Below are 17,781 nucleotides of genomic sequence, written 5' to 3'. Positions count from 1 at the left end.
GGGGGGGGGGGTATAGGCAACTTTCGGGATAGCATTTGAAATGTAAATAAAGAAAATAAAAAAAAAAAAGAGGTCATGGAGTTTAAAAAGAATGAAAGAAACAGGAGAAATTGGAATCGGGAGAGGGAGGAATGAAATGATGTTAAGTATGAACAATCCCCTCTCCATTTTATTTTTAAATTAAAAAAAAAAAAAAGTAGCACAATTACTTGCCATATATAACTCCTTGTTGATGCCAAGGTATTTTCCATTTCCACATCCAATATCTGCCACTATGGAACCACTTGGTAAAGCTTTCAGGAACTCTACTACGCATGGCCATGGGCTATGTCTTGTGCTGCTGAAGTGACTTGCAATCTCATTGTACACATGATGGACATGCTTTTGCTCTAACTCCAATGCTGCTTTACTGCTCTCTGGAAGGGATGGAGGTGCAGACTTCCTTTGTTGGTCGCAGACTGAGGAGTAACCTATATGAAGAGAAAAAGTTCTGCATCCTGGTGTGGCAGCTCATACCTACAACTCTACCATTTGAGAGTTTGAGCAGCAAGACCAATAAGATTTGAGGGCACTCTGTATTATATATTGATTTCCATGTGGCCTAGGCTTACAGAGTAAAACCCCCATCTCAATCAATCAATCAATCGTTCAACCTAATTAACAAATCAATCATAAACAAATTAATTCATTAAATAAGTAAATTAACATAAACTTTTAATTTTTATGCAAAATATTAGGGTATCAGATAAAAATCCATGTATGGTACAGGGTCTAAGGTTAGTTGATGGTTGCTGGGGGAAGGAGTGTCATTTTCTTTGGTAACTTTGCCAATGAGAAATAGTCCATGCTCCAGAAAATAATTCTATACCCATACTCAAACAAATAATTCTAACTAAACTCATTGAGTTATAAAACCAAAAATGAAACAAAACTGGTAAGTGATAGGAAGTTTTTTGGGAAGGAGAGGACTAATGGTGAGTAACAAAGACCAAAATTAGTATGAAATTGTCACAAAAGCAAGGAAAAAAAATCACAAAATCACAAGAGCAAGGAAAAAGGGAAAAATCTGTAAACTGAATGGAAAGCCCAAAGGCTTTAGCATTTGATTTTCAATTAATAACCATCCTCAACAAAGAAACATTTGCATAAGAAAACTAGCTTGTCTCTCCAACCAAATTTTTAAGTAGCTTAAAGCTTTAAAGCTCTACAAGGGGAGCTTGGCTATACTTTTTGATTCCTTTTAAAGCTGCCAGAAGTGTGAAATTCACCCAGTACTAAACATCTTTAAAGTATTACATTTTATAAACCTATTGTCATCATTAGTAAAATAAGTAAACACTCACTTTTGTCTCACAAATTCAACAATTTTACAGTTTTGTTCAACAGGATTACCATCTTCTGATGTAAGAGGTTTTGTCCTTTAAGATTTATTTGTATTTTTATTTATGTGTATATGTTTCTGATTGTATATGCCAAACAGAGTAGGGGTGCCTGTAGAGGCCAAAATGTATCAGATCTTTTGGACCTGGACACAGTCCGATAATTTGGGTAGTGGAAAGAAGCTACAGCTAAACCATCTTCTAGCCCTGAAATAAAAGATTTTTAATTTAAAATGTTTTTAGGATTACAGCTCACTACTGCAGGCTACCACAAATTGAGATACTTGTGATATGAAAAGCATTCTCTGATATTTGTCATTACAAATTATCATTTATAAAGTAAAAAGAATTTCTGTTGAGTCCAAGAAATACATCTAGGGATCAACATACTTAAGTAAACAAGTCAGAATAGCACCCTGTTTTGTTCAGTTCCTATTTCTGCACAAGTAACGATTGCCTCACAATCCCAATACTAATATGTCACTTTAAAAAATGAAGCATTTTCTCGGCCTTCAATAATGCTAAAGCTATTTCCCATATTTAATGATAAAATACAGCCTCTGCCGTCAAAGAATATAAACATCAATGAAGTAAGCTCAGAGAATTACTGGGAAATCCTAACCCAGAACAGAGTATAGGAGATGTCACTGGGAAAGTTAGGAAAAAGCTCTAAGCACTGGTAGTCTTAAAGCATTTTCTTACTAGATTAATTCTGTTGCAGCACAGATGAAATTAGGAGACTTACTACAATTACAGGGCATTCGCCTCACTTTTCTAAACGTAAAGGATGTTCGCATTCCCCTCTTGCTTAAAGTCAAGTCTCCAATGTCACTGGTGATTATTCCACCTTTAAATTGCTCAGACGCTTGGACGGTATCAAATTTTCGAGGTGTAATTCTGAAAACAATAAATAACTTATTTGACATTATAGTGAAACCAATATCTTAAGAAACATAACAAATGTTGGAATTAATATATCTTTTAACATCTCTAACACTCCACAAACTACAATGTACTTGGGAAAGAATTTACATATAGCAGGTTGGAATCCTGTTTTTGTTTTCTCCAAAATAAAAATCAAAAGGTCTTTACCAAGTTTACTTCCTATGCTTTCATGCTTACTTTAGTGTTTTCTCCCTTTCACAAAAGATCTTAATTAACATTTCAATCGTTGATATCCTGTTTGTTTTTCTTTCTATATCAGTCTTTTCCCCATTTCTGAATACCTCCCACCTTTCCCTTCATCTCTTTCTGAAGTGTGCATACTTGTGCACACACACTCACACAGTCAATCAGTAATACCAACAGCAACCTTCAAAAATAATGTTGAGATTTATTTTTCTTTCTCCTAAAAACATTATAAAGAATATACAATCCTATACCAGCATTAAACAGGAGTGACAATACAAACTTTCAGAAATCACTACTGGCATAATACATTTTCAATTAAAAAAAAAAAGTGAACAAATTGTTAATCCCAGCGAAATTCCAGGGACTCAGCACCAGCAGCTATTTCATCACCAGCTGCCTGTGTGGCATGTGCACCCTTTAAAAGGTCCCTACTATCATGGCCTGCTCTTTTTCTCTGTCTTTCTGTCTCTGTTTCTTTTATGTCCCAACTCTGAGACAGACAGACTTTCACTTCCCTTGCTCCCCAAACCAAAAAATCCTTAATGTAAAATGTGTTGCATGGTGTGATTTTTGTAGCATACTTTGGTCCTGACCTGCCAAGTTACTTTTTTTAGAAAACCCAACCAAAAATCATTTCAGGAGATGCTATAGATTGAAATAGAATAGAATACTTTAAGTGCCATTATTCTTAAAAAGTTTAAGAATGAGTGGCAACAAAAAGAGCCTGGACCAAAGAGAGAGAGAGAGAGAGAGAGAGAGAGAGAGAGAGAGAGAGAGAGAGAGAGAGAATATGCTTTTTCTCTGAATTCTAGAAATACTTGGAATAATGGCTTAGACTGCACTTATTTAAAGTGCCAATATTTAAATGGCCATGAAAAAACATCAAAATCAGACCATCTATTTTGTTTGATTCAAATTCCTAAACCTTCTCAAGGTTGCTTCTCTAGTGCTGCAACAGAATACGCGCTGCAGCTTCTCCTCCACACCATCCACATCTCTGTGGACCCCACCATCCCCCCTTCCCCTGGTTTTCACCTCTTTGCTATGTCACAGCCCCCAACTGTGACAAACAGGCAAACAGCCCTGTTCAACCACAAACTACTCCTGAAAGACAGATAGGATGCCTACAGACCTTCTGCTCTTTCTGAGGGTAAAAGACTGCTGACTTTGGCTATTAACACCTGTAGCCTAACAGTGGAGGATTAATTAATGCAGCCTTTGTTCTATCTCAGCAGGAACTGCTGGGCTCTAATTTTCAGCCTGCTAGTCTGAAGTCACAGGAAGAGAAGACACTTAGAAAAGTGATTATAAAGTTTATTACTACCTTGTAAAAAGTTTCCTATGAAAGCCATCTAAGGGGAAAAGCAGAAAGATCCTAAGTGGGGAAAAGGAAATATTCTCTAAGTGGGGAAAAGGGAAAAGATTCTAGTCTAAGTGGGGAAAGGCAAAAAAGTCTCTTCTATTGATGATTCTAGCTTCTCTTTGTCCTCTGGACTTATACATCTTTCAGAATACATGATCACATGTTACAAAGTTCATCACAAGTTCACACAAAAAATCAAATCATAAATTGAAATAGAAGTTTACAACAGCAATGTTTACATGCATATCCATTAGGAGTAATTATCTTGTTAAACATCCATTATCTCTCTCAGCTCCACAGGGTCACTGAAGGTTTAAAACTCTAACCAAGTTATTAGTGAAGTTTTGTATAGATAAACCCAGTCGATATTTTATCTTCTGTCCTAACACCTATAATAAATCATTAGTTCCCTTTTAATGGCCTTTAGTTAATTGTTTTACAACATCTTGGAATGTGCTCTGGGTAGGAGAAAGTCTGGTTACCATCTCAGAGCAATTAACTGGTGACGCTTGGGAGACTGGCAGAGTTCTCATTGCAGCTTTGACTATCAGAAAAGCAGCCCCATTAATAAAAGAGCTTAATAATCACAGATATAATTTTAGGAATCCTTATAGGATCATCATTATAACTTAAGTCATCTATTTGTCTATATAGCATCACTACAAGATAGTACATCTTCATGGATCTGCGGAGATCTGCTTCAGAGGGGTGTGCTACTTAGTGATTGTTATATATGTTTAATAATAACAGGAAAAGCATATTAATAGCAGGAATCTTTCGTAAAATGAATCCCTCACAGCCTTGCTTAATGAGGGCTCACCTGTCGCAGATTATATAATAATCCGAGGCAGGCAACTTCAGGATGATCACTAGCTAGTTATTAGCTTGTCCCATTATGGTTCCTGACAACCTTCTGTACTCTGCTTCTCCAATAAAATTCTCAGGGTCAACTCTAGTGCAACAAGAGAATACTAGCTACAACATCCCTTTCCTCCTGTCCTCGCCTCCCTGGAACTCAAAGAACATTCCCTCTTGGGCTCCTATACCCACCTCAACACTGTGCTTTACCCCCAACTCAGGAAGACACACTGCTCTCCCACAGGCTATGCCTGCCAGATAACAAGGAGGAATGCCAATTCTTCTGTCTTCCCCAAGACCCAATACTCCTAGGGTCACTCCTAGTGCTGAAACTGACTTGTGGACTACTGCAAACATTCCCCATGAACATACCAGCTTAGAAAACCAGAAAAAAAAAAAAAATGGCAAATCAGTCAAAAGATTCTCTAAAAATCCAGAGAAGAAACAGAAACCAAAAAATAAAACATTGACCCTACAACACACCTAACCCAGGTGCCACCAGCTTAAGAACACAATTAGTAACAGCCAGGCCAATATGTCTCCAACAGAGCCCAGTTATTCTACCACAGCAGGCTTTGAATATTCCAATATAGCCAAAGCCAAAGCAAAAGACCTTAAAAACAAATACATAAAGATGATAAAGGTCTTTAAAGCAGAAATGAATAAATTGTTCAAAGAAAGCGAGGAAAACACAAACAATTAGAGGAAATGAATAAATCCCTTTAAAAAGCCAAGAAAAATATAAACAGTTGAAGGAAACAATACTATTCAAGACCTGGAAATGGAAATAGAAGCAAAAAAGAAACCACAAACTGACGAAATTCTGGAAATGAAAAATTTAGAAATGAGAACAGGAAGCTTCACCAACAGAATACAACAGATAAAAGAGACAAACTCAGACACTGAAGATCTGACAGAAGAAATACATAATCATAATAATAAATGTTAAATTAAAAAAAATTCCTGACACAAAATATCCAGGAAATCTATGCTGCTATAAAATGACTAAACCAAAGAATAATAAGAATAAAGAAAGAAAAAGAACCCAGGTCAGAGACCCAGAAAGATTTTAACAAAATAATATCCATTAATCTATATATATTCCTCATTCACAATCCCTCACAGGAGAATGGAATTAATATCAAATATAATTAGCCCTGGGGATATCCACAATAGTCTCTCCCTGTATTCTCTTCCTCCTTCTATTCCCACCCACCCCAATTCATCACTTCCGCCTTCCTTGTAGTTGTTGTGTGTTGTTCTTTTTTTTTCTTTTAAGATTTATTTTTTATTATAAATAAGTACACTGTAGCTGACTTCAGACACACCAGAAGAGGGTGTCAGATCCCATTACAGATGGTTGTGACCCACCATGTGGTTGCTGAGATTTGAATTCAGGACCATCAGAAGAGCAGTCAGCACTCTTACCCACTGAGCCATCTCGCCAGCCCAAGACATAACTTTCTTAACAGAATACCAATAGTGCAAGCAATAAGATCAATAATTAATGAGTAGGCCCTCATGAAATCAAAACCTTCTGTAAGGCTAAGGACAGTGTCATTCAGACAAAGCAACGGCCTACAGAATGGAAACAGATATTTATTAACTTCATATAAGGTAGAGGTTAATATTTAAAACATATAGAGAAATCAGAGATAAGATGTAAAACAAAACAAAACAAAACAAAACAAAACAAAAAAACCCAAAACAAAACAAAGAAGCATAGTTTCTCAAGCACAGAATCCTGGTGTCCTACCAAGTAAGTTGCAAACCTGAGAAAAGGGCTTTCATGTTCATTTTCTCATGAGAAAGTAACTTTGCTTATAGTTTAATTAGACATCACACCAAAGAGTGGGACTGCTGATAGATTTTTCAGTCTGCAAGGAGGTCACTTTGAACCATGATAAGCTATTGCTAGGTAAACAGCACCTGGTAGGAATGAGAAACTGTGGGAAATTTTTATGATGTTTTCTGTATAAAAGATGTTGAAACTTTGAATAAAGTATACATTGGCTGACTATGGCTTTGTACCCACTGTGTCCTCGTAATACAGCTCTATCCTTGGGAACCCAATGCACTAGATATTGACAGGCTCATATGGGCTTACAGACACTGAAATGGCAAGCACAGGTCTGAACCAGATCCTCTGTTATGGGTTTTAGTTTGGTGTTTTTATGGGACTCCTAACAGTGGGATCGAGTATATATATCTCTGACTCTTTTGCCTGATCTTGAGACTCTTTTCATGCTATAGGTTTGCACTGTACAACACCAATATGAGGGTGTTTTTTTTTCTTTTTCTCTATCTTACTGTACATTGTTTTTCCCTATTTGACCATAGTGTCTTGGAGGTTTGCTCTATTCTAAAGAGGAAACAGAAAGGAAGAGGATCTGGGGCAAAAGTGGAGATGGAAGGGAGCTGGGAGGAGTGGATGAAGTGAAAACTGAGCATAGGATTACTGTATAAGAGAAGAATCTATTTTAAATAAATAAATAAAATGTAAGACAAGTTACTAATACAATAACATAATCATTTTCTTGAATATTTTAAATATGTCAGCTAAAATTTATAAGCAAAAAAGAATACATGTAAAATTCAGCAATATTTTAATTATTTTTATACACATATACATAAATACTTTCTCTCAGACACATACATTCTAACAGTATAATGTTCCTTCCTAAAAAAAGGTAAACATACATTTTCACCAAAATGAAGAATCATGATAAGTTATTCTTAGATGATCAAGTAAAAGCAATGATAATATGTGAGAAAAATAAAATACATAGAAAGTGTTCACAACTGAGAATTATAGGTGAAAAGTGAAAGGAGTGTGCCCTAATATATTTACACGATTTCTTTAAAATTGAAGTCTTTTCAAAATATAAAAGTAGTGTATTAAAAAAGAAAAAGAAAAAAACTTTGCATATATCCTAGGAGACTGTACCCAAGTGATTTGATGTATAGCATAGGACATGGCTTCAGCAGTTCAGATAGTACAACAAAGAAAAATGAGAAGTTTTACTAGGCAGAAAGTCACCAAATTCATCTTAATACACACCCATGAGTCCAAAGGTATCTAGATTCTCCTGTCATCACCAGCAAACTCCGACGAGGTAACATAACTTGTACTGTGACACCCTCAGGGTGCTTGAAATCCATAACAATCTTGGAGCAAAGACAAAAATGGAAAGGTTAGCACCAAGAAAGGTTATGAGTTTTCTTTCATATACTACAGGGATTAAGAATAATTCATTTATGCTGACTTTAGTTCTACATTAAAATATAATAAAGCTATAACTTACTCTAACACAATACAATAAAGATAGGTGACCCTCTGGGGTAGCATACTTTTGTATTGAGATTGAGACTGGGAAAATATGAAATTCACATTTCTAAGAATTACCCCCAGTAAAAGTAATAGGATCAGAGCATCAGAAACACTAAAGCAGTGTCACACTGCTGAAACACTCCTTGTCTGGCTCTTCAGTTTAGGAGCCATTTTTAATAGTAAGTGAGCCTCTCTGCATCTTTTTTTCCTTAATCCTTAACATGATTGCTGCATAAGTTAAATAATAAATAAAAATTATAAACCATGGTGGTTGGCACATAGCAAATATGAAAAAGGAGCATATTTTTATTATTCATAGACTGTTAATAAACAATAATTTAAGGGAAAAATAATTATTAGATTCAGAGTCTATGTGGTACTCTGATACAACACACTGGAATTAGATACTAACAAAGCAAAGAAAACAGAAAATCTTTTTCTGAGTTACATTCAAATATTCTAAATGGCCCTGCAAAAATACAATGTCCAAGAAGGTGTTTTCTGTCTTAGGAACCCATAAAATACCAGAGATTTCAGACTATAGACAGCAGTAGCCAAAGAAACAGAATTTAAACAGTGTAGCATAGAACTAAAAACAAAAATTTTATGTGAACAAATCACCTATTAAAATTAAAATGTGATCAGAAAATATAAGTAGGATAAAGAGAATTTGGCACAGTAGCTGGAAAAAAATTTAATAAATGTCAGTGAATATCACTGTTATTCTGAATAATAATACTGCACAAAAGACTAGATAATATGTATAAAAACTATCTCTAAATAATAATGAATTGGACAAGTACATACTTGTTTCCATTTTGTTTCAATATAAATATAGTAAAGCAAGATAACTGAGTAAATTTTATACATTTTCCCCAAATATCCACAAATAATTTCATATAGTTGTATTCTAAAATCACTCTATTTATAAATAATACATAAATCTGGTTTGTATAGATGAAGTGTGCTTATTTGTGATTGGCTTGAAATGTGTAAATATAAAACACAGTAACAAACCGATGGAGAAAGAGTGATATCTGACTAAAGCAAATATAATAAATGTTAACTGCAGGAGCGATGGAGCAGGCTTAGGGATGTTTACAATTCTTTCAACTCTTTCGTATGAAAGTATTTATAAGAAATTGTTGAGAGAAAGGAGAAAACCCTCATGGCTTACTTTAAACCAATGTATAGTTTCCAATTTTCTGATTAAGCTAAGGTCTACATAAGAGGACAAAATAGTGAACAAAATTATTTTCATTAGAGATGATCATCTGTGAATTAAATGAAACTCCATGCTGTGAGTGGGAAGGACTTTAGAAAATGAGATTCCAATTCATTCATCAACAAATATTTATCAGTCATTGTACAAGGTATCAAGATCGCAAAACTGAGTGCAAGGGGTAAGCTCTCCCTCACCTAAAGGTCACAATTTATAGCCAACATTCAGCACTTTAGAAATACACCATACATTTAGTTGTGAAACTCAAACACGCTCCCCAGCATCAAAGGATGGTAATGGTTTTTAAAACAGAAATCTAAGCAAATAATAAGTACTGACAAGAACATAAATGTGAAACTAAATAGTTTGAAACATTTGTCCTGATATACACAATCAATATTTTATGCAGCAAACCTGAGTAACCAATAGCACAAGGTTATGAGAAGTATAGATTTCTTACTGCTAAAGGACATTATTGCTTTGTCCTTGCCACTACATCTATGAAGCATCTACCTTCTAAAATGTTTTGTTAAGGACTGGTTTGGGGTCATTAACTTACAAATAAGGAAGAGTTAAAATCCAAGTCTGGCTTATCGAGTTCTTAGCCTACTCTCAGTACCAGCATATAAAGATCTGAAGACACTCACATAGGCTTTACCTTTGTAATTTCTAATACTATGTTGGAAAAGTAATCAAATATTGATTAAAATTGCCATCTGGGGTTTACTCTACTTTATTCCTATTCTTTGTTTAAAAGAATATAAATGTAGGGGTTAGGAAGATGGGTCAGTGGTTAAGAACACTGACTATGCTTCCAGAAGACCCAGGTTCGATTTCTAGCAACCACATAGCATAGAACCATTTGCAGGGATCCAATGACCTCTTCTGTGGAGACAGGCACTTCTTGAATGTGGTACACAAACATGAGGCAAAAACACCTATGCATATTAAAAAAAGAAACAAACAAACAACCTCACAAAAATAAAAAAAGAAAACCATTAACATGCTATAATGTTGTGTGTAGCTTTTGCTACCCAGCCTAAACTCTGGGAATGGGACATACTACCAGCTCCCACCTAGCTTCTCTTGAATTCATGGATAAAAGACACAGACACATAGTAGTTGAATTTCATAGTAGTTGCTGGGTGCTACCATATCCCACCTGGAAAATTGTGCTCTCATCAATATTCTTATCTCTGCACCCCTCCATCTGCCCTGAGCTTTAGTTGCTCAGTTACCTCTAGTGCCAGCTAGACACCTCCAATAGCCCATCTGTAGGAGCAGCCTGTGTGTCCACTCTGTATGAAACTTCACATGGCTGGTCAACTTTTCTCCATCAGAAGCATTGTGAACTCCCCTCTCCTCCCTTGCATCTCTCCATTTACCTCAGGGACCCAGAAGTCCTGTCTATTCCTTCCACTTAGCAACTGGTCCATGGCTTCTTTACTGACAGATCATGAACCAATTGAAGAACAGGATCTTGGCATCAGAACCACCCCTACATTATACAGAATTCCAGCATTATCTAGCTCAAAGGTCAGTTGTCCCAGCAAATAACACAATCGACAAAATATCTGTGAGCTTTCTATAAATACAGAAAGCTGGTCTTGATCTCACATATTCTGAGTCACAATAAGTGACACTGTGTGCGCTGGATAAAGATGGCTTAGAAGGAAGCAAAACAAACCACAGGAACCACTAATATTTAAGTATCAAACTTGGGCTATAAGACAAAGATACTCACAAGCTCATATATGCAAATACTAAGCTTAAACATTTTACCAGAAAACAGAAAGGAAAAGAAACACCAAACAGATACATAAAAAAACAGAAAAATAGTACAACAAATATAAATGAATCTAATTACAAATTAGATAAAAATAAACAATTACTTGTAGGGAAACAACCAATCCCCGGGTTTCAAGAATTGTCTTCTGATTTCACATGTGAACCCTTTTATTATATGTACTCACACTTATATACACAAAGATAAACACATTTTAAAACTTGTTAGTGGAAACAACCACTTTGTTTCTTATGTAAAGTATAGAGAGACAAAATATAGAAAACAAGAAAAAGTAAAAATAAAGATTATAGAGGAATGAAGAGACACTACCTAACAACTGTGCAAAACTGATGGACAAATCTAACCCGCAGATTCAATAAACCCAATAAACCCAACATAGAATATTCAAACTACTCATCAGTATTGAGAGAATAAATAACCCATCATAATATAACTATAAGAAACAAAAAGATAAAAGGAAAAAGTCTTGAAATATGCCAAAGGTACCTTCAAAACTAAAAGAAAACAGCACATTGGTTTTCAACCTGTGGATCACAATCCCTTTGGGGGTTGAACAGCCCCTTATGACCATCAGAAATAGATATTTACATTATAATTCGCAATAGTAGCAAACATACAACTATGAAGTAGCAAGAAAAAAAACCTTATGGCTGAGAGTCACTACTACATGAGTAACTGTATTACAGGGTCACAGCATTCAAAAGGTTGAGAACCAGTGAAAGGCAATAGTACATGAAATCTTGAGGAAGATAAGCTAAAATGCTTTTAGGACATCAGATGTTCTAATGTCTAGAAGTTTAGCTAGAAACACTTTCCTTTTTGTCATATTACTGAAGGAAACAGTGCCTATGGAAACATAGGAGGATGGTGGCTGCATGTGTTAACTTGAGTGTGGGAGACAATTACTTATGAGCTTCATTATCACATGAGCTCATTTGTGTTAATCTCCCCTTTTAAAAGTTGGTTCAAAAGAAAGCATAGGATGCAATACATTACACATCAGAACAAAGTTATAGGGACTGCCAACATACCTCAGTAGCACAGCTTAGCATGAGTGAGGCCCTGGGTTCAAAGCTCAATGCCACAAACAGTTAGAATCCTTAAAATACATGTCAAGAATTTTTGCTGATGCTCTCTCCACCACCCGAGCAAGATGGTCAATGGAAAGAAGGCTAAGGGGAAGAAGGTGACCCCAACACCTGCTGTTGACAAGAAACAGGCCAAAAGGTGGTCAATCCTTTGTTTGAGGAAAGACCCAAGAACTTCGGCATTGGGCAGGACATCCAGCCCAAAAGAGATCCAGCACGCTTCCTCAAATGGCCCAGCTACATAAGGCTGCAGATGCTCAAAGTACCTCCTGCCATTAATCAGTTCACTCAGGCCCTGGACAGGCAAACAGCTACTCAGCTACTTAAACTTGTCCACAAATATAGGCCGGAGACAAAGCAAGAGAAGAAGCAAAGGCTACTGGCCTGTGCTGAGAAGAAAGCTGTTAACAAAGAGAGGTCCTAACTAAGAGACTACCTGTCCTCCAAGCAGGAGTCAATACAGTCACCACCTTGGTGGAGAACAAGAAGGCTCAGCTGGTGGTGATTGCCCATGATGTAGACCCCATTGAGCTGGTGGTTTTCCTGCCTGCCCTGTGTCGAAAGATGTGTGTGTGTGTGGGGGTGGTGGTGGTGGTGGTGGTGGTGGAGGCAGTGTGCCCTACTGCATCATCAAGGGAAAGGCCAGGCTGGGGTGCCTGGTCCACAGGAAGACATGCAGCACTGTTGCCTTCACACAGGTTAACTCAGAAGTCAAGTGTGCTCTGGTTAAGCTGGTGGAAGCTATTAGGACCAATTATAATGACAGATATGACAAGATCCATCATCACTGGGGAGGCAAGGTCCTGGGTCCCAAGTCTGCGGCTCGCATTGTCAATCTGGAAAAGGCAAAGGCTAAAGAACTTACCACCAAACTGGGTTAAATGTACACTACATTTTCTGTACATAAAATAATTACAAAATTATCTTCAAAAAAAAAAAAAAAAGAAGAATGTTTGCTGATTCTAAAGTGATCATGACCTTGAATGCAAAACCAGAGGGAATGCGGATTTTATAAAATTAGTAACGTAATGAAGTTTTCTATGTTCAACATCAGCTACTATCCCTGCCCAGTTTCAGTTCTTTTAGTGAATGTTGATGTCAAAAAAACAAAAACAAAAACAAAAACAAAACTAGCAAATGTAATACAAATATAAGCAAATTAAAGTTACAAATTCTAACAAATAATACTACAAGACTTCTAAAGTTGACAAAAGGGATGCCTAAGAATTATTTAAATCATTGCCAACAGCCAGTATGATGACTCACACCTGTAATCCAAGCACTCAGATGTTGAGGCAGGTGAATTACCACTAATTCAGAGCCAACCTGGGCTAGTGAGTTCCATGATAGCCAACTCGACAGAGTAGGACCTTATCCCAACAAACAAACAACAAGCAAAAACAAATTGATAAAAACTTCAAAGTATGTAGGCTAGAGGCTCTTTTTAGAATAAAGTTGTAAAAGTCAAGTAAATTTTTTTCATTACTATGTCATCATATTTTACCAGAAAATAGTATCAAGATAAAGTCCATATAACTCATTGTTTAAAAAGTAGTAGTTACTATACAAACTAAATATTGTTAAAAGGAAAAAAAAAACCCATCTCCATAATTTTTAGTTTCAGTGTTTTCAAGTTATGCCCTGGTCAAATTTTAATTTATAATAACAACTTGGTACATATTTTGCACATTAAATAAATGATCATTGTTATCTCCAGCTGAGTGAGTTCTTATGGCATTTGCCAAACTGATTATGAGCTCAACATTCCTAGCTCATTATCTCAAGGAAGTTTATGGTAAGGGTATTACGCAAAACACACATGACCAGAAAAGACAGGCTGCAGATTATACCAGAACAAACCTATTGGTGAAAGAACACCTAAATGAAACTATACAGGGTATCTAGTATACTTGCATATCCCTTGCTAGTATCTCACTAAGCTAGACCTTGTGCATGATCTAGTCTTCAAACAACATCTTGTTATCTGAAATATCAACTTAACTTACTGTGTAATTGTAATTTTTCTTATTTGCCGCTAAAAAATTCTCACATGAATACATATAAAGAAATGTATTTGTACATAATGAGGTAATTCCAAAGGTACAATTGCATTTAAGATGACCACAATTTAGCTGTAGAAGCAATACAAATATATCTGAAAAAAGCAAAGCTATTTGGCTCTCTATAAGATGTACACTACTGTTTTCAGATTGATTTTGTAACAGAGTCTCACTCTAAAGGCCAGGCTGGCCCAAAATTCATACCAATCTTCTGAGTTTCACCTCTTGAGTACTGGGATTAATATATAAACTAGCATGTCTGACAACATTTTTCTGACTTACACTACATTTTTAGAAATATCCTAAGACCTAGGATAGTAATAAAATTAAGCTATTTAAATGAGACTTAGATTAAAATGAAGAAAAATCTCCTAGGAACACCTTGAATTAGAAAATTTATTAAAAGTGATCTTAGAAATTTCCCAGGAAAGGAGAAAAAGTAATATAAATACTTATCTTGGATTTTAGGTGGCAAGAAAAAAAGGCAAAACAATGGCATAAAATACAAAACAATGATACTGCTGAAAATTTTATTCCAATGAGACAGAAAGCTGATATAGACACAGTACACTAGTCAATAGGCAGCTATGAATTCTACCATAAATACAGGTAGCCATAGATTCGCTATGAAGCCTGTACACTATTCTATAGGCAGGTATACACTAAATGTTAGGTACTGAAACATTTTCAAACACTCAATAGCCTAGCATCCCAGAACCTCCTTGCAGTGAAGAAGGTTACTATGCAAGTAAGAATCTGATACAAAATAAATGGTGACAGGTTTCACAGTAAACAAGAATCTGCTCTTCTGTGGCTAGAAAAGCAAGCCACTACAGCAGCTAGGTTCCAAAGGTCCACTAAATGGAATTATAGAAAATCTCTTAAAACAACTGATGATGCCAAGGATGAGAACATATGCTTCCAGCTTAAAACAAGTATTCCTAATGGACCAGGCCTTTTCACTCTATATGGATGGGTCTCAGTTTGAAAACCATTTTCACAAGATTAACTCATTTTATTCCTACCATAATCCTTTGTCTAAGAAATTAATGTCATGGGATAACATTTGAAAAGTAAATAAAGAAAATATCTAATAAAAAATTAATAAAAAGAAATTAATGTTATTAATCCCACTTGATAAATAAAATAAAAGCTCAGATTTAGAACCTTATTTTAAATAGCATAATAATCTGAAAAGTTAACTTTCAAATTTTCAAAATGTCAAAGATTTATTTACCCTCAAACTCTCTTTTAAGATAAAATCTATTCCTGTCATAACTGTAACATGTATTCTCTCTAGTTATTAAAAGAAAGTTTTAACCAAAAACTATCATTCCACCAGTAGCTGAAAACCACATCTTAAGAGATGACAAATGAAAATAATGATCGAAGTGATTTCAGTTTAAACAAAGCACAAGATTTCCCCATCTTACCATCTTTAATTAAACCATTTCAGTGACTTTGGAGGTGTTGGGAAGGAACAGTCAACTTCCCTCGCTCCTGCACATTTTCATTATTTCCTGGGGAGCAAAGTACATTTTTCAAGGAGAAACAGAAAGCACAGTTGTAACTTTTACCTACCCCCTTGCTGATAGCTTCCTAGGAGAGCAGAAATGCTGGCTTATCCATTAGCCTGTAGCCAGGCTCACTTGTCCCTGCCCTCTTCTTTAATCCTTTTCAGAACAAGCCAGTTTGTAGGATTTAACAGAATACTTCCAGTCCAACACTACAAGGTAGCCTCCTCCTTTAAGCAGAGTCTGGGCTGGGAACCAGGACAGTGTTTTGTAATTCAGAGGTCCACATAGCCACAGACATTATAGTGAGGTCTGCAATCACTTTTCTCAGTAGGGTGTTGAAAACAGATTGATCTCCCATTGTTCTTTTTCTGATTTCTCAACTTTGGGAAGAAAACTCAGGGAATTTCCTCTAAAACTACAAGAAAGAATCAGCAACATGGAAAAAGAACTTTTGTTTTTTCTCCCATGCTATTTCCAAAAAGTTCTAAATAAAGAATCCATATATGTAAATGAAAAGATGGTTTTACTGTATCCAACAAACATTACTGTTTCTTCAACCACAGCATCAAGATGATCACAAGAATACAGTAAACATTAAGAAGCCAAAGTACTTAAACTATAGAGATGGGAACTATATTGATATAGGGAAAGAGACAGAGAGGAAGGACAAAGAGGACAAGAGGAGGACAGACAAAAAATAGTATTTGCCTCCAGCAGTCATCAGATTTTCAAGCAACCTCTAGTTAGACCAGATGATCTCAATATTTCAAAAATTATTCTGAATTTATTTTCCTTTATTTCTGTCTGAAAGCTCATGTGTAACTTGCTGCTAATACTATAAGTATTACAGCTCTAAGGGGAAGGGTATCCTAGTAGTTGGGAACTGAGGAATACCACAAACTCATGCCCCCAAGAAACTTCACACAAGAGATTTACTGAGAAAGACACAGAAGGGTGATTACCTCTGCTCACGAAGGAAGCAGCAAAGGACTAAGCAGGAGGCAGATTTTATGTAGGGTTTCTAAGTCGGGGGTGGGGGGGAGGTTTCCAGGGAGGCTTGGGACTGTTGGGATTTTATAGACTGATTTTAGGGCATGCTTACAAATTACTGATATTCTGTGGCCTGAGCTTAGAGCAAGTAGATTAGTAGGATTCTGCGCCCTGATAGTGGGAAAAACACAGAAATTGATGGGATTTTGTGGCCAGATCTTGTGTTCTTTTTCTGTAAGGCATAGATTGCTACCTGCATCTCCAGGAGCTGGAAACGGCCAGTAAGGCCACTAGAGTAGTATGGGGTTGGGGGCTGATGACTTACATGCCCCAAGAAGCTGAGCCTGGTTGTCAGAGTAGTAATTCATACTGTACCTTGAGGGGCTCACATTCACCAGTTTAAATCATGGTTTTACATGGTTAGCAGCTTGCAACTACAGAAATTAAGCACTGAGTAATATGGGCCTTTCCTTGACCTGGAAGGGCAGAAATAATCCTCTGCTGAAGTGTCTAAAAGGTCTGACTCAAGGTACTTAAATAAAAAGATCTGTCATGTGAGTAGGTGTGGTGGTACATGACATGTCTTTACTCTAGCACTCAGGAAGCAGAGGCAGATGGATCTTTCTAAGTTCCAGGCCAGCCTGCTCTACAGAGGGAGCTCAAGGACAAAGAGACCAAGACTAAAAAACAGGAAAAAAAGATGAATAAAATTCCCAGGTTTGTGAACTTCAGTTCTGTCATTAGTCTACTTCCTGCAGCTATTATCTTTTGCCACTAGGTGTCAAGGATGCAAAGGTAGGTCAAAAGGTGGCCAAACTGCACTAGAGAACATCTGGATTTCCCTTAACTGCTAATGTGAAATGTATACATAAATGAACAGATTTTTCATAGCATCGAATGAACTATAAGATAAAACTTCAGACATCTCAAATGAGAGACTAAAAACTTCCCACTCTGGAAGTAATTAAAGTGTAATGCCCTTTCTCTCTCTCTCTCTCTCTCTCTCTCTCTCTCTCTCTCTCTCTCTCTCTCTCT

General features: G+C 36.3%; 1 protein-coding gene and 1 non-coding gene across 7 annotated transcripts in view; both read right to left on the bottom strand.

Annotated features, from left to right (window-relative positions):
• The window catches only part of Alkbh8 (alkB homolog 8, tRNA methyltransferase), a 49,783-nt gene that overhangs the window by 17,520 nt on the left and 14,482 nt on the right, over positions 1 to 17,781 (bottom strand). For all 6 annotated transcript variants that reach the window (XM_029543641.1, XM_021207109.2, XM_021207110.2 and 3 more), the window contains 3 exons: positions 7,793 to 7,899; positions 2,125 to 2,276; positions 214 to 470 (listed from right to left, as the gene is read on the bottom strand). In XM_029543641.1, the coding sequence (XP_029399501.1) occupies positions 214 to 470; positions 2,125 to 2,276; positions 7,793 to 7,899 (516 nt within the window). The remainder of the gene's footprint in view (positions 1 to 213; positions 471 to 2,124; positions 2,277 to 7,792; positions 7,900 to 17,781) is intronic.
• Positions 14,972 to 15,101, bottom strand: LOC115064885. The gene has a single exon (XR_003844709.1). It is a non-coding gene; the product is annotated as a small nucleolar RNA SNORA24 (small nucleolar RNA).

Source organism: Mus pahari, chromosome 10 (genome assembly GCF_900095145.1).
Source record: "Mus pahari chromosome 10, PAHARI_EIJ_v1.1, whole genome shotgun sequence".
NCBI classification, from domain to species: Eukaryota; Metazoa; Chordata; class Mammalia; order Rodentia; family Muridae; genus Mus; species Mus pahari.
This window is presented reverse-complemented; position numbering and strand designations above follow the sequence as displayed.